The 23,400-nt window shown below is 33.1% G+C and overlaps 3 protein-coding genes, 1 long non-coding RNA gene and 1 pseudogene across 4 annotated transcripts; 2 read left to right on the top strand and 3 right to left on the bottom strand.

Annotated features, from left to right (window-relative positions):
* Nucleotides 1-917: 917 nt before the first annotated feature.
* LOC148627492 (uncharacterized) lies at nt 918-2,388 on the bottom strand. The gene is made up of 2 exons (XM_088573958.1): nt 2,216-2,388; nt 918-1,889 (listed from the first exon to the last, which is right to left on the bottom strand). The coding sequence occupies exons 1-2, from the start codon at nt 2,285-2,287 to the stop codon at nt 1,107-1,109; spliced, it is 855 nt and encodes a 284-aa protein (XP_088430084.1). The 5' UTR covers nt 2,288-2,388; the 3' UTR covers nt 918-1,106.
* A 5,514-nt stretch (nt 2,389-7,902) lies between these two features.
* On the top strand, nt 7,903-10,059 carry LOC148627491 (U8-theraphotoxin-Hhn1c 1-like). Its single transcript, XM_088573949.1, has 3 exons — nt 7,903-8,062; nt 8,768-8,908; nt 9,859-10,059. The coding sequence occupies exons 1-3, from the start codon at nt 7,958-7,960 to the stop codon at nt 10,024-10,026; spliced, it is 414 nt and encodes a 137-aa protein (XP_088430075.1). The 5' UTR covers nt 7,903-7,957; the 3' UTR covers nt 10,027-10,059.
* Nucleotides 10,060-12,160: 2,101 nt separating this feature from the next.
* Nucleotides 12,161-14,699, bottom strand: LOC148627490 (U3-aranetoxin-Ce1a-like). Its single transcript, XM_088573937.1, has 2 exons — nt 14,542-14,699; nt 12,161-12,517 (listed from the first exon to the last, which is right to left on the bottom strand). Exons 1-2 carry the CDS (start codon nt 14,593-14,595, stop codon nt 12,209-12,211), a joined length of 363 nt encoding a protein of 120 aa, XP_088430063.1. The 5' UTR covers nt 14,596-14,699; the 3' UTR covers nt 12,161-12,208.
* Nucleotides 14,700-16,222: 1,523 nt separating this feature from the next.
* Nucleotides 16,223-18,837, bottom strand: LOC148627489 (uncharacterized). Its single transcript, XR_015920827.1, has 2 exons — nt 18,699-18,837; nt 16,223-16,530 (listed from the first exon to the last, which is right to left on the bottom strand). It is a non-coding gene; the product is annotated as an uncharacterized LOC148627489 (long non-coding RNA).
* A 183-nt stretch (nt 18,838-19,020) lies between these two features.
* On the top strand, nt 19,021-21,084 carry LOC148627488 (uncharacterized; annotated as a pseudogene).
* Nucleotides 21,085-23,400: the final 2,316 nt, after the last annotated feature.

The raw sequence follows: 23,400 nt of genomic DNA, 5'->3' as shown, positions 1-23,400 counted from the left end.
TGGCTACCTTTAAAGCCAGGTAAATAGTCCTGTTTTTTCTCGTTTGTAGTAATTTTCAATAGACTAAGTATGCATTCAAGACACATTTAGATTTTTCCAAATAGATTTATTCAAATGTTACTTGTTATTAACAACTTGGACTTCAATTAATAAAACAATGTGTATTTTAATACATTAGTGTTGGAATTTTATGTGTTTTAATAAACAAAATGTCAATTTTTAGAAACATTCACTTTAATTGCGAGGGGTATCGGAAAATTTACCATTTCTGTTGAATTATAGCAAGTTTACTAGATTAAAGCATGTGTTATAACGTAAATAAATTAGACCTTAAATTACACGTAGTACAATATATAAGCAATATTTTTTTGGCCGCAAAGGGAGTGAATTTTCTGTAATCGGTATATTAGTTGCTTTCATAAAATTACATAAAATGTATCAAAGAATAAAATTCCAATCCTTGCCCTAGTCCTTATGTTAAAGGCAATTCAACGAAAAAAAATGTTTTACTTATTTTATACTGATGTTACGAAAGTGTATGAAAATGCATTAACTGTATTGTTTTTGGTTTTACATTTAATCCCCTAATAGATTTGCTTATATGTTAAATGCAATCAAATATGTACAAAACTATATTACAGAGTTACTTATCACATATCTAATTTACTGAATTATCATAAAATGATTACAAATATGTCATATCAGAATTGTATATCAAATTATAATCCAGTCAATTTTCACTGTTATTATTTGTATAGCCAGAAGGACTACAAAGGTTATTTTACACGGGACCATACGATGTTTAATAGCTTAGCATCTGTCAGTGATTCACACATTTTCCCGATTCATATTGCTAGTAGTTTATTTCAATTGTTCTAAAAGGATCTTGTTAATTTTGAGGTAATCACAAAACTGCAAAAATTCTATATTTTAATACAAATGTTTTTTTTAACATAAAAATGTTCAATACAAAGGTTTCGCTAAAAAAAATTACAACCCTTACAAAATTCTTTTAAGATTGTGCTGCACTACAATTTGATCTAGAAAGGTACAAAAAAAAACACATTGTTTTCGGTTTGTTCTGAATATGTTGTTATCACACTGTTTTAAATCAAACTTTTCTTGTTAAGTCTGTGACTTTGTACGTGATGTTTGTCGTTCTTTGCTTTCTGTTTTCTATGGCTGAGTCTTTTTCTGTGTCTGGAACGTAGTCTATTTTGTACACGTTGCTTAAAACTTTCGACATTTCTAGAATGATTTCCTCGTTTGTGAAAGTCTTTGTTTCTTGCGGAATATCCTTTCATTGCCTTAAAATGTGCTCTTTTAGCATTTGCCGCTTTTTCCAAATTTCTGTTGCGCAGTCTCTTTAATTTGTGAAGGTCTGGGGGTATCCGTTTCATCATGGCTGCTGATCTCTTCATTCGTTTAACTCGAGATAATTCAATAGCGTTTCGATCATGATTACGTTTCATCCTATATAATGTAGGCATAGCGAAATCCATTGGGTTTATAGATCTCTTCATGCGTTTCACGCGCGCCAAATCAGGCTCATCCAACGCTCTCATTGAATTTAGAACCGATCGTCTTAGTCTTTTTACTCGCACTAGTGTAGCAATATTAGCCTTGAGATCATTAAAACGTTTAACTCTTGACAATTCTGGAGAATCATCTATATTCCCCCGTTTCATTCTCGAAAGTTCTGGTTCTGGAAGGGATCTTTTCTCGCGTTTTAATCTCAACAGGTCTTTTTCAAGATGGTTTTGTCGTTTCATACGCTTTGCTCTTGATAGAGCATTTTGTGGCTCTATTATACGCTTTACTCGCCTTAACTCGTTTTCAAGTTGTAGGTCTGTAGGCTCTTCCGCTGCCCTCTTTGTAATTATATGACTCTACAAAATGACAGTGAAAAAAGTGAAAGCAAAAAAAGTTATGAACCAACTGTGACTCATAAGTAAATACGCTAGCAATACAACAAAGACCGCTTTAAGCAACAAGAGGGTATTTCCGTGTAGTCTTGCACTTTTGTTTACTACGACAAAATGTTTTACTTAAACTGCTTTGATTAGTCGAACTTCGGATTTTCCCTAGGCCACAAGCACTTTTCGTATAAAAAAATGACTCCATTACAAAATGCGTCATTGTAAGTTCTATTAGCAAAAAATATTTTCACAAAACACTACTTCAAAAACCTACCGAGAAAAATCAAATAACCTACCTTGTCTGTCTCTGCTGTTTCCACCAAGACGCAACAACAGAATACAAACACAATAAACCAAATTTTCATCATGATGAAAAAATGAATTTCAAATCACATTGCTTTAATAGATTCCCACCATCAAACGATCGATAACAGCATCCTTCTAGCAGCCAGGAGGTTGTCGTCTGGCAACATAGTCACGTGATTTCCTAATACAATCAATAATCATTTCAAATATCCGTTCTCGAAACATGCTAGTTATTATATAAATGAATGACAAAATATGCGACAGAAGTTAATAACCACGCCGTTACAATAGGATAACTATCGAAAGAACAATTTCGAGAAAATTGCAAAGTATATCAAATGGTACTGCCGCAAAGGGAAAGCGATAATGTATAAAGATACTATATACGCGCTGTCGATTGAGCAAAGTGTGGACACAGTACTAATTTGACGGATCCATACAAAATGAGTAATCGTTGTAAGGATCTTCGATCATCAACCATACATCGATGGTGTACAGTTTTGTTCGAATTGCTTAAGTGGTTTAAGAGGAGTTGACCATTAACTTTTCAGGGGGACTTGGTTTTCTTTTTGAGCAATTTTTTTTCTATTTTTGATTTTTATGTTATCAGGAAATTCGCTTATGTGCACGCTATAGGGGGCCTCCTTGGTCTGGTTTAAAGACCCTTATACAACATCAAGACGCAGAAGAGGCATTAAAGCCCTGTTCATTGATATCGGTTATTTTCAATGTATCGAAAGTTTTCTCAGACGCACATTCACTCCATAACCAACCTTTTATATGTATATACAAATATGTGATCAACCCCAAAACTGGGAATTGTTCGCTCGTAATTTTTAATGGGTGATTGATGATCCAGTCATTTTTTTTTGTTCTTTTTGGGGGAGGTGTAGGTGAGAGGAAAGGGGAGTCGGGTTGAACACCCTTTAATTTTCTGAAAGTTCTGCTCCACCCAGTTAAAAGGTGCATAATAAGTTCATAATTTACTCAAAACAATGGGTAGGGGTTTACCAGTCATGCCAGTATACACATAAAAAGTGGGAGGGGTCCGGACTTTGGACGCAGATGTTTACACATAGAAGGGGGAAGGTTTATTTTGGCACGTTCTACGCCTTTCCATGTCTGGACAGTTTTGCACCCCAGAAAAATGGTGGATGTCGTTTAATTAAGCAAAATAATGAACTTTAGATACTCGCGTAACACATGTACACATGATCCGGGCAATAGGTCGATTGAGCATACGGACCAATGACGGTCTTCGAATTTTGGATATTTTACGCGTTTTCCGTAGAAAAAAGATTGTTTCAAAGACAAATTTAGGAAGTACACAACACTACATTTATACCTCATATCACAAATATATTCGACCTTGTATGGTTTTAAGGGAGTTGCGGCTCCAAGAAATTGGTCTCTTTCTTTAGTAGTATAGATAATGCACATTCTGATGAAAATTATGACATTTTTCTTATAAAACTTTAATGAACTTAAATATATCTAGTTTTAAATTGATCAATATAAACAAATGGTATTACAAAAAAAAAATTGCTTCTAATTATAAAATAATCTTCATCGATCGCAACATGATACGACCGCAGCACATTGAATTGTGTTCACTTGGGGCATATGACACAACATTAATTTGTTTACGCGTTACCACTTATAGCTCATAGTAGAAACTACAACTTTTTTGGAACAATATTATGCACAATCTGTTTTATAGGTGTTCATCAAGGATCATGACTTCGTTTCATTAAAACCCAAATATGGTAAGAGATATCTGAAATCTGATTGGAGACACAAACAGGGATTTTCAAGAGGGATCTAATAAAACGAAATTCGAAATCGGACCACAAATGTAAAAAGTTGAATTTTCTGGATGCGGCCCACTTTGCCCCCTTAAAAATTAGAAAACCGTAATATATATGTAATCTGAATGAAAAACGCAGGCGGGATTTTTGCGATGAAAAAAAAATCAAATTCGGACCAAAATTTATTAAAGTGAATCTAGTCGTCAATTACAAGCCCGCAAGGAAGCTAGCCGTCAATAACTTAGCCGTCAATAATATTCATGAGTGGTGCGATCAAGATTTGAATTACGTTATTCATATAATGAATACGTTAAATATGAATAAAAATAAGTCGATTTTCCTAAATATTGTTATATTTTTTTTTGTCTTCAATAGTCCTATCAATGGCGGGACCGGGTCCAGAAATTTTGAAAAAGGGGGTTCTAGATGGTTTTCCGAAAAAAGAAGTATGTACAATGTACATGTAAATTGTATTAGTGCTTTATATTGTCCGTGTGAGATGTATTAATCACTTGTGCGGTAGTTAAGAAATCGCAAAAATCTTTCCGGTATTTTCTTAATTTTCCGAGTTTTTTTAACCAGACTAGATCAGACCACATCGAGGACTTGTTTTGATGCACACAATAAAATTAGATATACATGTAGAAAGCGGTAACTTGTAAATTAATTCATTTGATGATTCATTTAAGATAACAAACGAATGTCTTACAAAGATATTTAGATAATGTAAATTCCTCACAATAATCCACACATCCTTGTGGATATTTGGAGCTTCAAGAGTGATTCACGTCTGATTATGTTCTTAACTTCGAGTTCAATAAACAATTATAAGTTACCATTGTAATGGTACTGAGTTTTTTTTTAATGAAAAGTTTTTCATTCAACAACATAGTCTTTACATGGAGAAATAAAAATCTATTGTTACGACATTATCCTAATTAAATACAGATTCGAAAACTGAGGTTTGGTATTATCTTTACCCGCGCAGTAACCTCGAATAAAATCCCTATTTAAAACTACATATTATTTAAAAATAAAGTTGACCTTCTCTAATTCGTTGCGCAGCTTTATCAGAAATAATACAGACAACTAAACAGCAGTATGAATAAAAAAAAACTAAACGAAAGAAAAAAAATATCACAAAAATCAATAAGATTTCACTCTCTTACGTAAACCTAAAAGAAGTAATTATAAATCCGATTAAAACAACTCCAAAAGTTCTAAAAAAAACGGTCATTTCTGAATCAAATTCTAGGTGGGTGGCTGGGACCAAGGTCCCTTAGTCCATCTTGGGACTGGGGTGAGATTTTAGGCCTACTTAAGGACTATCGATTCCCAAAATATTGGGAATTTCCGTATCTTCCCCTGTCGTTGAGAAATTTTTTACAAAGGGCCCCCCTTACCACTTATGTAAGCACAGCGGTTGTATCATGCTGTGATCAATCAAGCTTTTTATTAAAATTGTCTAAAGGAAAAGGAATATATGGAAATTCAAAATATTTTGGGAATTGATAGTCATTAAGTATGCTTAAAATCTCAGTCCCAAGATGGACTAACGGACTGATAGACCTTGGTCCCCTTCGAATTTGGTTCATTATTTTATTTTCGACGTTTTTTTTTCAGAAGCACTACTAGATCTTACTTCTTTTTACAAAACGGGGCGAGGTACATATATCTTTGGTTGCATTATAGGTACCAGTATATGGAGGCTTAGCCCTAGTAGGGACCCAGGTGTCAAATCCTAAAGAAGCCCTCTGTATAAATTGAATTTGAATAAATGTAAATATCAGAATGAACCAATCCATTATTTTGACTGTGAGAAAATATATACAGGTTTGTATTTAAAAAAAGGAATTGAAAAAAGCTACACATTTTATTCGTCTTGCACGAGATTTCAACAAGATACTACAAGGAGTTATTTTGGTAGCAAATTTGTATCTTTTGTCAAAATCTCTTCCTTTGCTATCAATACATGTGTAACGGAAAGTTTGAAATGCTATTGATAGCGCTGGAAAGTATCTTGAATAGTCTACGTATTTAAATAGTTACCATGCAATTTTATATGCCTCATATTATTGAAGTCAAAGATCTGTCATTTATGTAACAAGTACATGTAACGTTTTATTTCATAAATTGTATTTATTAGACTTATTTTCTATTCAGATAACACCTAAAACCTTTCACAACGTTGGTATTATTTACGCTTTCTCCTATTTTAAACCCGTGGGGAAAGTTCAAAGAGAAATAGATTTGTAAACCTTGCAATAACATGCCTACGTCTTTAATAGGAACTAATTTTATAGTTTTTTAAGAAATTTTAAAGTTTAGTAATAATGATATAGTTTTTTTTTCTGTTAGGAAAATGACTTTCAAGGAAGACAATAAGCGAAATTATCATAGTTCCCAGGGTCAAAGTTTTTTTTTATTATTACCATTAAAACTAATAAGATATTAGATATTGTATTATTAGTATAATAACAGTCTAATTCTTAGGATTAGAAGATAATTCTACAATGCACGTGTACATGTTGAAAAAGTAACTGCACGGGCGTTGATTCATAATGGCCACACTCCCCTAAAATTTGTATTTTTTTTTGTCTGAAATCTTAACTTTTTAAAAATTCTAACCAACATAATTTTCTTACTTAGCGTTCTATTTACGCCCCTAACTTGAAATCCTGGATCGACCCCATTGCGTATTTGATACCTTAGTTTATAACACTTAACTCATTTTTTTTTTATATTTCATAACATCATTAAAAATTAAAGTCTGCCTTAGTATACAGACTTAGACGTATTCTATCATTATTCTTATTTTCTGCACGCAAAATATTAAGAATAGCAAAATCGATTCGCGTATTTCAGTTTAAAAAAAATGTTTGAACGCACCCCAATCTTATGAATATTCATGAATATCATTAACGGCTAGCTTCCGTGTGGGCTGATATTGACGGCTAGCTTCACACTGGGCCAAAATTTGTTTTAAAAAGTTGATTTTTGAGGCGTGGTCCAGTTTCATACCTTAATAATTCCAAAAAGGGTAAAGACTATAGTATTATTATATGGCCTTTTCCGTAGTGAAAAGGCCATGCATTGATGCTTTTATTAACTGACTTTTTATTCAGGACATAGTCAGAGTCTTTTATTAAAACATATTATTTCACCATTATTTTAAATATGTTCATATCTCGATGAATCAAATATTTATGAAAATAAATAATGAAGGTTTTATTGTCTTTTCAATTAAACCCTCCAAAAAACGCAAATTATAGTACAAGATTAAACATACCTAATAATTCAATATATACTCAGTCTCAGTACCATCTTTCAGAAACTTTAAATCTTCTTATCTGATTAGTTGAATTATTAGGCCACTCTTTATTAAAGCTGTCACTTATTGTAAGAAATGTACGCCATGTTGATAGAATAGTCCCGCATTGATGCCCCGTTTAAAAATTCGTAATGCGTGGCTGTGATTTCGTAATGACCGGCTGAATGAATTTACGCTTCGAAATGACCAGTTGTCGGAATTTTCGGTTCATAAAGGATGGGCATTTTTATACATATTGTAGTAAGTTGGTTAATGAATATTGTTAAGTCTATTCTGTAAAAAAGTATTTCTATCAATAATACAGCATCTATTTTAACCATGTTTAGCTTTTCATTTTCTGAGGGGATAAGCAAAAATCTCCAAAACCGTTTGGACCCTTTGCCATGTCCCTAGTACCAATTTGTTAAAATTTCAAAGAGATCTGATAAGTTTGAATCAAGTTAACGTGAATACTGACGCCGATCGACGACGACAGTGTAATACCATTATAGGTAGACCTACACATTTTATTGCGGTCGTATAAAGATTAAGTGCAACATAGGACGATATTACGTATCCATTTTAAAATTTCAAATCTTTGTAGACAGTAGATAATGCATTTAACTGATCTGGGACAACATCTGGCAATATCTCACAGAACTATTAAACTTAATATGAAATTCTGTGTTGTTCTGTTGTGTGTTGTAGTAGCTGTAGTGGTAAGAACACCAACTTTCTATTCAATCTATTTCACCATAGTTCAATACTCGAATTACCTTTGTTATGCAGACAGAACGAGGTTGAAATAACTTTCAATTTGATGAGGGTTATGTTCGATTATGATCAAAGTCGGTCCTGAAAGTTTATTAGCCAAATCAGTATATTCTCAACATTTTTGGTTAAATGATTGCTTATTTTGACATCAAAACCTTTTTTGTAGTTCATCTATGCATTACATTGGAACAATAATTACTGCAAACAGGGGTCCATATTGCCGAATGTGGGTAAAAACACTCGATTTCGAAATATTTTTATTTGCCGAAGATTGTGTCTGCATGCGTCGATAACCCAGTCATTTGTCATCTTTATTTATGATTAATTTAATCAGTTTGGGTTATTTTTGGAGAAAAACGAAAATAAAGGCGTCCGGATATTGTTTCCTTCATCGGACGGACTTTCAAGTCATACACAATATGAACACTTCCGATTGGCACCTGTTTTTTTTTCAGTGTACACAAAATTTTTGTACATTTAAAAGCAACCTTAAGGTAAAATACCACTATTAAGGGAAACCAGTCCCTTCCACATGCCTGAAAGTAGTCCTCAAAGTTCCTAGGGTGACTTGTATATTTTTTGTGATATAGCCAGCATATGCAAACTGGGTATCATCTGAAAGCTTATCATTATTTTTCATTCAACTTCAGGCCCAGAGTCCATCATGCTCCCACCAGAGTGACTGTCCACAAGGACAGTGCTGTGTACACTCATTGTTCGATGGTGGTCTCCTGGGGCGCAAAAGATTTTTATTCCACCATGTCGGACATTGTCAGTTTTACAGACAAATGGTATGTACCTTTTAATCATTTGCAAAATAGAGCATCTTAAAAATGTCTAATGACTAGAAGTGTAGAACATGCCTGTATTCCAGATTTTTATGTATGTGTTTAACAATTTTTGGTGAGGATGGAGTGAAATTTTCTGAATTGTTTATTGATCTTAAACTCCCAAAGAGCATCAAAGAAATTTCAGCTAATACAACCCACCCAGTCTCGCTTGTACTGTACATGCATGAAAACGTAATTCCGATACCCGTTGGTCGAGACATTAGCAATATGACAAAATAACGGTCTATTATCAACAAAGTCAAATGCACTTCCGTCCCTCATAGCCAGAGCCTAAAATAATGTCATAACAACGGACAGTTAATGCTTCTCTCACGGTAAAATACGAATTATGCGGTACGACTTATCTGCAAAAATATAGCAATTGTAAATTAGCGAACATATGGTTAAAGAGAAAGGCCTTAGTCTCTTATGGAAAATCATACACGTTACCAAAATAAATAATGTTAAATGTAAAATAATGCGCTTTTGCAAAAAGCATAAAGCTATGCCAAAATTCGAAATCTTTGAGATGTACGTGAATAGTCATCTTACAGAACTCTTGTATTTAAAGGAATAGATAGTGTTGATCATACGCAAACTTTGAATTTTACCGATAGCTTCCGATTACCTCGTGACATCACTAAGTCGGTTTGGCATTGACACAAGTACTGCATATTAATATGTAAACAAAGAATATTCCGTTAATATTTCTACGATCCTGTTTTTTTTTTCTGATCATCAAAAACATGCTGTCTTGTCAAGCAAGTTTAGGATTGCACAAATAATATAAACTGTCTGACTGCATAACACAGTTTAGTAGTATTATTTCGTGAGTATTAACAAAAGACATTTTTGCTTTATCTTTCTTTTTTTCGAAACAACCCAGGTTTTATCTTCGTTATTCTTTTTAGAATGAAACATGTTCGCCTATTCTGACACACGATATTTTTAACCATGAGCTGTACGAGACCCATTGTCCGTGTGAGAAACAACTTGAATGCCGAGGGGAGACGGTGCACGAAACCCCTGGAAGTATTCAACATATCAACCCAAAATGTCAAAGCATGGAAAGCAATTGATAATATGAATAAATCCTGCCTTTGTAAGCAGAATTTTTGTCTTTGCATTCTGTATTTGTATAATGCAAATATTCAATTAATTAATGCAATAAAGGTATTAGTAAATCATAGAAGTTATATTTCAGCTTTGTAAATCATCTTCATCAAACGTGAAAAAAAATGTAAATTCAGAAATGATTATATGCGCGTACCCATTGCAGTTAATACTTTTAGGTCACTTTCGAAAAAGAGTGATGTATCTATTTCTACTCTACCGAAAAAAATCTAAATTTAACATTTTTGGAAAATATCCCATGAATATTTGTTCTTATTTTATACAATTGCAAATTTGTTATGACGTATAATTGTATCATACTGTAGTCGTCGTCGTCGTCGTCGTCGTTGTCGTTGTTTGCGTCTGTTAACTTTCGTTTATTTACGACAACTTGGGTAAACCTTGTCAGTACTTTTTGGAATTTTAACATATCGTTCATAAGACATGGCGGGGTTCTATTATTTCTGGAAAGTTTTTTTTAGACTTATCCTCAACTGTTTTCGAGTTAAGGTACGAAACTCGACAGCGCCCACAAAATTCATCTCTTTTTTTTTTGTTTTCTGGTCCGATTTTGAAGTGTTTTGTTTTAGCTCACATGACCGTAGGCCATGTGAGTTATTGCTATCGCTTGGCGTCCGTCGTCGTGGTCTTCGTCGTTAACAATTTCATCAAGCATCTTCTCCTCTGAAACTACTGAAAATGGATTTGAAGCTTAAAAGAATTGTTTCTTAGAGTATCCTGCACAAAATTCCCGTTTGTATTTTTGATCTGCTTTTTTATTTATGTTATTACTTTCAAAAATCTTCTACTCAGAAACTAATATACAGAATTCAATGAAAGTTGGTATTTTTGTTTTTATGGTATCCTGAACAAAATTACCGTTTGGATTTAAGATTGATGAGAAAAGGGCGGTTGTTACTAAAAATAGAACATAGGGGTCAGTCAGTACATTTTTGTATATAATTATCTCCCAAACCGTTGGGTTTAGCAAATATCTTTCAATGACTGAAATGATCAGATTAGATCAGGAACAACATATAATCCGATCAATATCATTTGTACTCGTATCTTTGTACTACATTGGCAATTATGTAAATGATGACAATTTTGGTAAAATATGTGGTGCTATTGGAAATCTTTCTGACATTACCCCAAAATTAGTCGGTGTGTTTTTTACATGAGTTAAAGTGTGACCGGAAATGGGTGATAACACAAAAACAATTTCGTATCTAATGAAAAATCTTCCCTGGTCGTGACGGTAAATAATCTCCCGTAAACTTAATGATCACTTTATAACCCACTAGTGTATTAGCTCTGCTATCCTGGATGTGAAAAGAGTGATTATATTAAAAATAGCGACCCTTCTGTACTAATTACAGGGTGGTCGGTGAGGATGTTCAATTATATACACTTTCGTGCAGACAATTATTTTGTTTTACCCAAGCCCTACTTCGGGAAAGTTTAGCTCATACATATGAATCAACTGTCCCGCAGTCGAAAGGGTTTATAGACATGCCTCTGTGATTAAAACTGAAATGTTTAGTGGCATGTGATTGAAAGTAACGACATCAGCTCGGTCTACAATTCAACTTCGTTTGCCGCTAATCCATGATTCGCCGATGCCTTGAAGTTTTAAATTCTCCTTGTATCCTGTGCGAAATGAAGGCAGCGGTCTGAGCGACGTCCGAAAAATCAAAAGTCAAGAAGTAGAAACAATGAAAGGCATACATGTATCGAAACCAAAAATGGGCAACCTGGCATCCTTCAAAACAAAACTGCAAGCATGGGTTTTAAATTCTCCTTATATCCTGTGCGAAATGAAGTCAGCGGTCTGAGCGACGTCCGAAAAATCAAAAGTCAAGAAGTAGAAACAATGAAAGACATACATGTATCGAAACCAAAAATGGGCAACCTGGCATCCTTCAAAACAAAACTGCAAGCATGGGTGCCAGATCCATAGGACATTTTGGCGTAGTGTGAATTCTAGAAACAATCAATGTGACCGATTTTCCTGTATGTAGAGTTCATAGGTCTGGTACTTAATCGCAGTTCATTGATAAGATGAACGACTATATTATAACACTTCATCAAAATGAGAGATAAAAAGGTAAAATCACTTTATTGTTGCTTGGGAGATATATGTTAGTCTTATGCAGTAGTTGGTAATGTAGTGGTTCCATCACTAGGCATACAGATTGGGTTATGATGTACTTTACCGTCTACCGACATTCCCCCGCATACAAGACCATCGACGCAAGGGCAATAATTAAGATACATGTCTGGGTTACCAAGGGAGTGTTGCATGTAAACATGACAGGCTTGACCTTGACCTCGACCGGGGCGGCAGAATCCGGATGACCTTTCAAATAAAAACCGCCTTGTACGGTCCTCTTCTACACAACATTCATCTTGTCCACATTCTGACGAATTCTTACATTGCTGTAGCTGACTTATGACCTGAATATAGTAAGACAAGTTTTTTACACAATTTGAGCCATTTTTTTATTTAAATCAAATGCGATTTATTTGAATTTGTGTAAAAAGGGTGGTAAAATATGTTCTGTGCTGTTCATCTTATGATCAATAGCGCAAGTTTATTCCTACCTGTTCCTTATAGAATTTTATACATTATATTTATTGTGATGGTATAAAAGTCGTAAACAAATAATGATCACTAATGGCAATGACCTTTATTGAAAAGATTCCGTTACATTGTTGGGTATTTTTCCCAGGAAGAGCATATTTGACATATGGATATATAGCAAATGGTTTTCTAAAACTCTGATCATATGTTTATTGTTTTATTCAGCACTGTGATCCCGAGTTGGACAAACGAATGTTTTTCACGAATTCATTTTTCCAGTCGATGATGTCACAGGAACGCAACGGCACAATTATTTTTTAGATGTATTAACCACTTATTTTTTGTTCGTGTAATAGACGTTTCTTTGATCATGTTAACAAATATTTGACGAAAATTGCATGTCAAATCGCGGATTTCTTTTTCCTATGTAATGCCGATATGAGTGCAAAAGATTATAGCAGAGTATACGCCTTAGTGGAACTCTAAAACTGAATGGGCAATACAGGTGCATAAGAAGAGCAAACTTTGTTCTCAGAATTCTTAGGAATTTTTTTCTTAAATCAAACAGAAGCAATTCGGTCAAAATAATTTAACAAATAATGTTCTCTAGAATTTTCTTTATCGGAAGTCGCAAGACTGTCAATTTCGACCAAATATTATCCAAAGACAAAGTCATTTTCATCTTAACGTTGATATTATAACTATATACTTATATATAAACTTTGACCGCCATCGAAAGAAAACTGTTCGAGTGCAGTGCAGCAGTTCTCTTTTGTTTGTACGCTGAAACAGCGATTTTAATGTACTTTTTTTCGATTGTAATCAAGAAAATGCATAATAAAGCCTATCAATATCTAGATTTAGAACCTCCTAACAATCAGAAGAAAAAAATAATCGCTTTTTGTATTGATTCAAGACAATTCTTTTTTTTAACAAAACATTTGTTACAAATATCTTATTCTTGTTTTATGCTCTACCATGGGAAAACTGGAGATGATGCACTATAAACTAATATCTATCCATTTTACACATGTAGGCAGTGGGGGACGAATGTAGTGAAACGCAAAACAACTGAAATCTGAAACAGTAAATACAACCTGAGGTCACATTAAGGTCTTCAACATGCTCTGAAAAAAACGTCTAGATTATGAATTTGTCTTCTTCCCTTGATTTGATTTTGGTACATGTACTGTGATACTCGTGAAAATAAAAGGTTGGTGCCTTGCATGCTATACCCACATTCAATATTAATTCTTTCAACTATGAACATCCTAATACATTCTTTACACTGTGATTAAAAACAACCTCTCTTCGCATGGCGTGTCTTGTATGTACCCTACGTACCCACTCGATCTCAGTTACAACACGGGTGGTAATTAAATTAATAAATAAAATTATTTTGCATATTATATCGAATATTTTGATAAATGTTCAACATTATGGTATTGTCAAAATATTAATATGAAAGTAAACGACATTTACTCTATTTGTTCTATCATTTATAAGTATATTACCTCGTCATTGCAAACTTGCCTGTTATTATCTTATTGTATAAAGAAATGGTTGTCGTGATACTTGTATTAGGATAACTTATATAAAGTACATGTATATGTAGTCTAAATGATAAGTATTCTCAACTTGTTGTCAGCTATAATTATTACACCCTTGTAGGAATTATCACTATGCATTTTACAGAGAAAGAGACAAACAAGAATAAAGTGCCAGTATAAATAGTTCTGTTTTAAATTAAGTTAAACCAAATTATGAATGATAAAACGTAAATGTAATTTGCTTGCGTTAGATTGATTACCGAGTTAACAGTACTATCGTACTTTGATTTTACAAACGCTGCTCTCGTAGTTTTATCAAATGGTTTCTTACATAAGTCAATACTCACCGAAACAAATGTACACATGAAATACAACCAGAAGAATTTGCTGTTCATTGCCATTGATAATCACTTGTACATTCATAAATACTGCATGTAAATTAAAGCAGGGGAAAAAGTCATTGCAGTGATAAGGTCTGGGTTATCATTAGTAGAACGTTTACGGTGTATATATAATGATTCCACTTACGGCCATGTTGACTGAAGCTTTTAGTTAAGGGAGGTAGATTTTTATCACGGACCGAGCAAACCTTTAATTTCAATTAAATAAAAACCCTTCAAAATGACCAAAAATAGAATGATTATAGGAGAGTTCAAATAACAGAAACACCAGACCGAAGACTTACACCATTCCTTGGAAAATTGCATTATCAAAATTATTATCATGCAGATATATTATTTGTCATATTCTGATGTCATAAGGCGAATCTGTTCTGATTAAAATCTGTACACAATTTGTTATCAATCTAACTGTCAGGTTCGTTTGAATTGGCGTTTTGTTTTTGTTTTAATTGTTTATTTTTTTTTATTTGTTATTGTTTTCATTCTGAGGGATATGGGATAAGAACGTCTTCTGTGGCTAAATATAGTAGAAAATTAATACTTTCGGCATAACAGTTAAATGCAAAGACTGTGTAGCTCTTTCGATTGGTACTCAGTATCTCTCTAGATGTTGTATTATCTCATAGGATTGCTTTCCTAGTTAAACTACAAATGGCATATGTGTCTAACATATGTAGACAACTAAACGACTGGCTTCGACGTGAACAGCTGGTACTGATAAGAGGTTAGAGTTCAACTGACTCTATTTGGATTCTTGTTAATTTAAATGATGAATGTCAGTGGAACTTTTCTTCCCGCGGCGATGTAAGAAATGGTTTTAGATGCTAACAGGCTTTACAAAGCTGTAGTCTCTCGCGTCTGATCTTCAATCTAAATTGATAAAAAAAACCCTTATTTTTGCTGCGCATTTTCACCAATTCTGCAGAAAGTGCCAAAACAGAGACTTATGGAAACGTTTTTACATGTTTTCCAATCACTAAGGTGAGCTCTTATGCCATGCTTAAAAACAATAGGCACATGTACAGACAATGTGATTTTAAACTGTGTAAATGAGTGGACCGTATGAAGTGTAACATAGGTATTTTTCTTCTTGTTGACCAAATTGACCAAAAGAAGAAAAATACCTATGTTACACTTTGTTAAATTTTTCAGAATGGAAAAAAAATGCTCTGCAGATCAAGTTTGTTTTTTATTCAATTTTCATTTTACATAAACCCCATGTATCTTTTTCCTATCTAGGGCATGCTTAGTCTGATTTTTTTCTAGCTGCACCCGCTTGCCTGTAAGTCAAGGAAAACTAAAGTGAAATTAGGCCTGCATTGTCAAAAGGTTAAAACGAGGAAGTATTTTGACTAATGCAAGGTTAAAACAACTCTGCCATACTCAGTACTGAACTCGTCTTCTTATGCAAGCTAGTATACATCACTGTACATAATTTAAATTGTACACACAAAATGATATTGTGGTCGCAAAAAGTCCCTATAATAAGCAAGCGTAGTAATTCGTAGTAAATCAGGAAGTGGTTGTTATGTCTGTAGGGGAGATCGTAACTTAAAACATTTCGCATTTGAATATAATAAGTACTCGAAATATCCACATTTAATTTAGAAAATTTGACCTAGAAACGGAACTTAAAAAATCACTTTAATGGATTTATTTAAAACTTTTAACACAGAATGAATTACTGTACGTTGCTGGGTCAATGTTACTTTTACAAGCATATCCCGATTCACATGGGCATTCTATTACTCGTAAATTCGGATTGTCTCTGGACACTGCATCTGATGGGTCACACTGTTGAAATTGTTTACGATTAGCTCGGCACATTCCTTTTGAAGTTTCATCCAGAAAGCGCTTACTTTGGGATTGTTCCATACAACATTCGTTTGTATTACAGTCAGAAGCTTGTGTGCATTCACTTTGACATTTTACAATCTACAATGTTAAATACATGCAGAATACATGTATAATTCGTACATAAACAATGTACCCTTAAACCTACTCAAAAGACACTGCCTTCTTTTTTTTGATGCATGTATCATTTCATTGACTTTTTTACTTTGAGTATAAAGTTAATTTGTGTTTAAGAAACATGGTCCCCCTTTTCATATAAAGGATATTACAAACATATTCAGTCAAAATTAGAGGTCACAATGTAATATTAGAAGATGACCCTGCTAAGGATTCCGCCATTTTCTTTAAGAATATTTTTTTAGCAATTTAATTGCTTCTATCTTGAAAACCACTAAAGATAGACTGTTACACGTAAAAGGACACATGACATTATCATAAATAAACATACATCAAAACTTACGTCCCTTGAAATATCTTACTTCAGTTTTTGAAAGCTTATATTCCGAAAACCGGAAGTCCTATGTAGAGACATAGGACCTTCACCTGCGCTTTTTATTATATGTGACCTTTCCATTTGCACCCAAGGTCAAATGTCACAGAATGGAAATTGAATAGAGATAAGTGCATACATGCAGGTATGAAGTGACCCTCTCGATAAGCTCTACATTTTGAGCCCAAGTTTACATCAGTCAGACCGTCTGTTCAAAAATCATGAAAATTTAATTGATTCACGAAATCAATTTTGTGACCATGACAAGATTGTATGACCGTGACCTGGACAACTGATCCTAAGGTGTACGGTGGTAGTCGCATGCATTTACGACTTCCGGTTCGGGAGTTTTGTATTGCATTATAATTCAATTGTTCATTGCCCCCAAAACGAGCTCTAAACTTGTTTTGTAAACGTGTTGTACATGTTCTTTTTTTAAATTATCATACATTTTTCAGATTTAAGATATCATGTTTTGTTTTGGACCTATTGAAATTTTAGTATTTTAGAGCGGCGATATTTATTTCACAATTCACAACTTACAGATACACAAATAATGTTTACCCAGATTGAAAGATCTGCTCAAGTACATTTGTTTGACACAATAACAAGGGGCAATATCGAAACGCAACAAAACTACAAGTACTTGAAATTTTCCTATTTTGCAATGGTCTTGTATATTTCATCGGAACCTATTTATGAAATTGCATAATTTGACAGCATTTTTTTCAACTTCCTCGTAGGGGGTCATGTGATATCGTAACATTTTGAAGATCTGAATGAGCGGATTACAAAAATCCAAGTTTCAAACCTGACATTTCATACATGTTCAAAGGGATGGGTCATTAAGTGCAAGTATTAAAAGTTTTTGAAGGCAAGGTTGACGCAGTCAAATGAAAGGACTTAAGCGTACATCCGAAATATCGAAGTTTTGTCCTCCAAAAATGGGTTTAATTGGGCCAATGAGTGCAGGAAATTAAGCATTTCTTTTTATTATAAGTTGCTGCATGTGAAACGAGAGATCGTAACGATAACATTACAAATATGAATTTCGTTTTACGGAGAAAGAATCTGGGTAAGGTTAATAAGTGCAAAATCACAGGGGCTTGCGCCCACTATCAAATATGCATCCCCACTAGTATATTTTATATACTAGTGGGGCTGCATATTTGATAGTGGGAGCAAGCCCCTGTGTAAAAAATGATAAATTTCACAGAAAGTAGAGTTTTTACATATCAAATTAAAGCGCTACAAAAGTCATGATGAAAACCTTCACAATTGTCTTTGACAAATTGTTGTGAAGATTAGCATGTTATATATATATAATAATTATATAGAAAACTCTCAAAGGAAAGATATTTTACTAAAAATTGACTTACTAGTTTTTTTCTTTTTTTTTTTCGTGTTTAAAAAAATTAATACGAAGAGAATTCATCTGTCAGTTGGAGGTTGATCATTTTAATGCGCGTTCATGTATATGCAGTTAGTCCTTTATTTCCATAACTGAAGTTACTTGGAAGAATTTTAATTATGTTTCTTTTCCTTGGAGACATGTATCTGCAAACAGGTATTACTTAGATAACGATATGAATTCATTATTTAGAGCTTTAAACGTTTAAAAATAATTAAAATAACTTTGACTGATCAATTTTTGGTCTGCAACATATCTTATTTATTCTTAAAAAGTGCTTTAACAGTTTGTTTTCAAAATTGAAGTGTAAGAAACTTTGTAAAAAGACGAAACTTATGTGAAACTTACGGCAATTACAGAGAAACCAAGTAAAGCACATACAAGCTTCATTGTCATCAGAAATATAAGATCACGGTCTTTATAACAGTCATCAATTTTAAAACAAGTCGGAATGTAGAATGATAATTCAAACGATATTACGTGTTGAAGTTTCACGCGTAATATTGATAAGATACCGACAGATGACTTGGGGATAAATCAGCATGTGTGTATTCCGTGATCGATTCACTTTTTACAAGAACAAAATTATGAACAAACCCAAATGTTCAATGTTATTGTAAAAAGGGGGCTTCATGACTTTTTTTGATAATTATTGACACAAAATTTAACCATGTCCCTGAATGTTAAAAGCTTTATGTATATTAGGTATAGTATTCAATTATGTTTTTAATATTTCTGTTATTGATATTTTTCCGACGCAGTGGTTATAGTTTCAGTTTTTACCCCTTGACCTTAAGGACGCTCTTCTATGGAAACACAAATCACCTGATCGAAATTGTTTCCCGATGGGCCAAATACTGCTAACTTAATGGCGTTCGAAAAAACTGTATCGGAATTTTGATATTGCGTTCTAAAAGACATTCGAAAATTGAAATTGCGTGCCATGTGTTATTTTCTTCAAAGAAATATAGAAACTAAAAAAAGAACAAATTTTACTGCGTCGGATATTTTTTTTTTATAAAAGATAGTTCTTGTTTGTTTTTGTCGTGTTGTCCATGTTTTCTTACTACGTTTATCTTCCTCGAAAGTCGTTTTTTTTTCGGATATCGCTCCAATTGTGGTTATTCTTGGTTCTACATTTGATTTTACTGTCTATCATTTTTTTGCTTTTTTATTTACCACTTTCATTTTCAACATTCCATTCATATGCACATACTGAAAACTAAGAGTTCAAAATATAGAAGGCAACAGACTTGACAGAAGGCTAATATAAGTTAAAAGCTCCGATATGACCGTCTATGGTTATTCAGTCAGTCAGTAGATTCTGTTGCGAGGGTAAGGCGTTAGCCGAATCATACCAACTTAAAATAATATTTTTGTACGATATTGCTTATCTATATTGTTGAAATATATCAATCTTTGTATCGAACTATATGTCTTCGAAGTTTTTTTGGAAATCATTCGGTGTTTACAAGGTAAAATCTATTTTTGTCTTGGCGTCCATGTCAAATGTATAAACACTAGCCAGTGGCGTAATTGAACTATTTTTGTCACGACATTCAAGTCAAATTATTTGAAAGTGCTATATTAGTCTCCACGTAATTCTCATTGGCGAATGGATTTTTCTTTTATAGTCATTTGCATGTTGTTCATTCAAATATTTTCATTATTGGCGGGTAGATTTTCTATGAATTATCCTCATTTGCATATTGCTGTTTCGGTTATTTGGATGAAAGTTTTTATCCTGGCACGAGTATTAAATCTTGAAATCACGTGTATATTTCACTGAAGATAGTCTTTACATTTTCAAATTTCCATAGGCCAGAAGCTACCGAAATGTCCTTATGATCGCTGTATATTAATTACGGAAGCGTATATGTGTCCCGTCTTTGTGTGTTGTTTCTACGTATCACAAGTTAAAATTTATTTTTAAGGAGAAAATTGATTTTTTTCCTACACAGTTGCAAGCTGTTCTGTGAGGAGCTTTGCATTATTGTATATTTGTGTTCATTATCATCAACTAAATATCCATTCATTAGTATTGTAAAATTATATCCAGATATTACATTTGAGGACTTAAAATTACATGTATGTGTTTTCTAATGGAGTTAATAATGATATTTTCTGTTTCTTTTCCAGATGGGGTCTTTCAACACATGGCTGTATTGATGGCTTTAGCAGACTTATTACTTTTATGGTATGTGGAACCAGTAATTCTGCTTCCTCTGTTCTGACGCCATTTATTAGGGCCTGCAGTCTTTATGGTATACCTTCCAAAGTGCGATCAGACCATGGGTTGGAGAACACTAAGGTTGCCCTCTTCACGAACCTTATTAGAGATCCGTCATCCCACATCACTGGAAGATCCATCCATAATCAGCGCATCGAGAGATTGTGGCGAGATCTGCACTAAGAAGTTACGTCCACCTTCTACCATGAATTTTATGCCATGGAAGATGATCCAGCCATCCAGCTGAATCCAGATAATGCCACGCACATCCAGGCGTTGCACTATGTGTATTTGCCAGTCATCAACAAGAGAATGGCATCATTTCAGAATGGCTGGAATGCACACAACATACGAACTAGTAACCATAGTTCCCCACTGCAGCTGTGGATCAGTGGAATGCTGAGAAATCATGGTTCCAATTTCACTTCACCTTCAGAGACTTTCCATTATGTTTCCATTTCCGCAAGTCGAGACACCACGACTGCATATGTCACATGTATATGAAGCACTACATACATGAAAGGTATTGTTATAGATTTTAACGTGACATTGACATTTTTGGATTTAAGATAAGATATATATAATTATGACGTAACAAGTTTCGAAAAAAAGTAACCCAAAAAAATCTAAAAATATAATTGAATAAAAAATAAAAAATAAAAAATAAAAAACAAAAAACAAAAAACAAAAAACAAAAAAAGCGTTGCCGTTATAGTGAAATACTTTTTGAAGGGATTGGAACTCTTCGGCTGTAACTATATAATGTATTCTAACACTCAGATTTACATTTACTATCAATAAATTAAATATTGATGGTCGCCCCTTTGTGTTTTGTAGAAGTAAACTTTTTCAATTTCTTACTGAATAATATACATACATAGACCCGTTTGGTATGTCCTAGCCACTGATGGTAATATTAGACTACGCTATTACCGAAATATTAAAATAGGTGCCCAAGTATTCACAAACTGAAGTTTCTTTTAGGTAGAGAATCAAATGTTCTCCAGGGTAAGGTAGGGAAGTTTATCGACTGTGCTCTGAAAATTGGACGACACGCTTATTCTTGCCTCCGAAGTTCACTATAATGGAATTTAACCTATAGTTTCTGTTATGCTAATTCGTAGAGACAAATAGATCTCTATATTTAACAGTTCAATTTCATAGTGACTTGCTATAATACGTATATTTTTTAAATGTATTTAATAGATGTATACATATTAAGTCTTAAAAAACTTCTATAATTCATATAATTTATGCTCATTTTTGTATTTTTATTATGATCTATCTTCATTCCGATGTTTCCATGAATGAATTATAATCACATTTTATGGCGAGGAAAGTTTCCATGAATGAATTATAAACACATTTTATGACCAGGAATTAGCTGTAAAATTTAAAACCAATAAAGAATCTGAATCAAAATCTGGTAACAAATTAGTGCATAATACAGGTATCTCGTTTACCGTTTTCAGGTACCGAAATCGATAAGTACCGAAATGACAATAACATTGGACATTACCCGGCATGCAAGTCTTCCGGAACAAGATTTAATAACATGTTAATAATTCGTTCAATTTATTTATATTAATAAATGATTTATCAACACGTTAATAAATATTTATCAACACGTTCATAATTCATCGATTTATTGATATCAATAAATCATTTATTAACATGTTATTAAATATTTATTGATATCAATAAATCATTTATTAACATGTTATTAAATATTTATTGATATCAATAAATAGGGAATAAATTCCACAACGGCTTGCCATACTTTAATTACATGTATGAATATTGATTAATATTTGGAGTCCAGTTAAAACCGTTATCTTATTTATTGTCATACATGTATAATAGTATATATATATCACGTTTGTGACAAAGCATAATAAAAATAAGATAATAAAAAAACACCCCAAATTGTCAAACAGTGAATCTACAAGATAACTTTGTGCTACATGTAGTTAGTGGATATGAACTGAATGTCAATGTACAACAAAGCACATTAAAATTCTGTTTTATCAATTAATTTGATCAGAAATTATTTCCTTGAGTATTTTCATTAGTTTAGCTCTGGTATATGTATGCAATGCATCTAAATTTGACTGCAGTATTATTAAATAATATTAAAATCTTCTGCACAGTGCAATATTTGATCTACTCGGCTAAATCATTTCAAAATAAATTTATTTTCTAAATCGTCACACTTTGAAAGCAGGAGGTAAATACATTTGTACCTATAGTTATCATGTCTGTTCGATCATCAAATCTTGCCACTTCCATTACAATAACATGTGCATACAATGTATATGAATGTACTTGTCGCAGCCACTGGATGATTTAAAGAAGCTTAACATGGTACATGTGTATTTTGTATTTATGCATTTCATTAGTTTACATTTAAGACTGGATATATTGTACATGAACACATTAACTTGCTATGTTCTTTTTAGTTCTTGTTTTTTTTTTTACATTTTTACTCTATACATGGTTTGAATTTGAAATAGGCATTTTCTCTGTAGTGTACTTGTACACAGCCATTAAATATTTTGAAAGCAACTTTATATAGATAATAAGCGATACATGTTTGTATTTACACACTGTTCATGTATTTGAAGGCTTCCTTAATCTAGGAATTATCAAGAATATTTTTTGAATACTGAATTTTTTAACAGTTTTCTTTGTAATGATCCATGTATATTTGGCTATTTTGCAGATTATGTTTCAAAAATTTCTACATGTAAATCAACTTCCTTATCGACTTAGTTTTTATTTCAACCGTAGGGTTAATGTGTTCTACAGTGGGGTAACCTT

This window comes from Perna viridis, chromosome 1, assembly GCF_037379345.1.
Source record: "Perna viridis isolate PV_CMFRI_1.1 ecotype Kerala chromosome 1, ASM3737934v1, whole genome shotgun sequence".
Classification (NCBI taxonomy): domain Eukaryota; kingdom Metazoa; phylum Mollusca; class Bivalvia; order Mytilida; family Mytilidae; genus Perna; species Perna viridis.
The sequence above is the reverse complement of the archived record's forward strand: the minus strand, read 5'-3'. Positions and strand labels throughout refer to the sequence as shown.

Excerpts from the sequence above, each read along its gene's own strand:
- LOC148627491 (XM_088573949.1), top strand. The coding sequence starts at position 7,958 with ATGCATTTAACTGATCTGGGACAACATCTGGCAATATCTCACAGAACT. Across the intron at positions 8,063-8,767 it reads GTGTTGTAGTAGCTGTAGTG|GCCCAGAGTCCATCATGCTC; the intron begins GTAAGAACACCA and ends ATTCAACTTCAG. Across the intron at positions 8,909-9,858 it reads GTCAGTTTTACAGACAAATG|AATGAAACATGTTCGCCTAT; the intron begins GTATGTACCTTT and ends TATTCTTTTTAG.
- LOC148627492 (XM_088573958.1), bottom strand. The coding sequence starts at position 2,287 with ATGATGAAAATTTGGTTTATTGTGTTTGTATTCTGTTGTTGCGTCTTG. Across the intron at positions 1,890-2,215 it reads AAACAGCAGAGACAGACAAG|AGTCATATAATTACAAAGAG; the intron begins GTAGGTTATTTG and ends GTCATTTTGTAG.
- LOC148627490 (XM_088573937.1), bottom strand. The coding sequence starts at position 14,595 with ATGGCAATGAACAGCAAATTCTTCTGGTTGTATTTCATGTGTACATTT. Across the intron at positions 12,518-14,541 it reads TCATGTGTACATTTGTTTCG|GTCATAAGTCAGCTACAGCA; the intron begins GTGAGTATTGAC and ends TACTATATTCAG.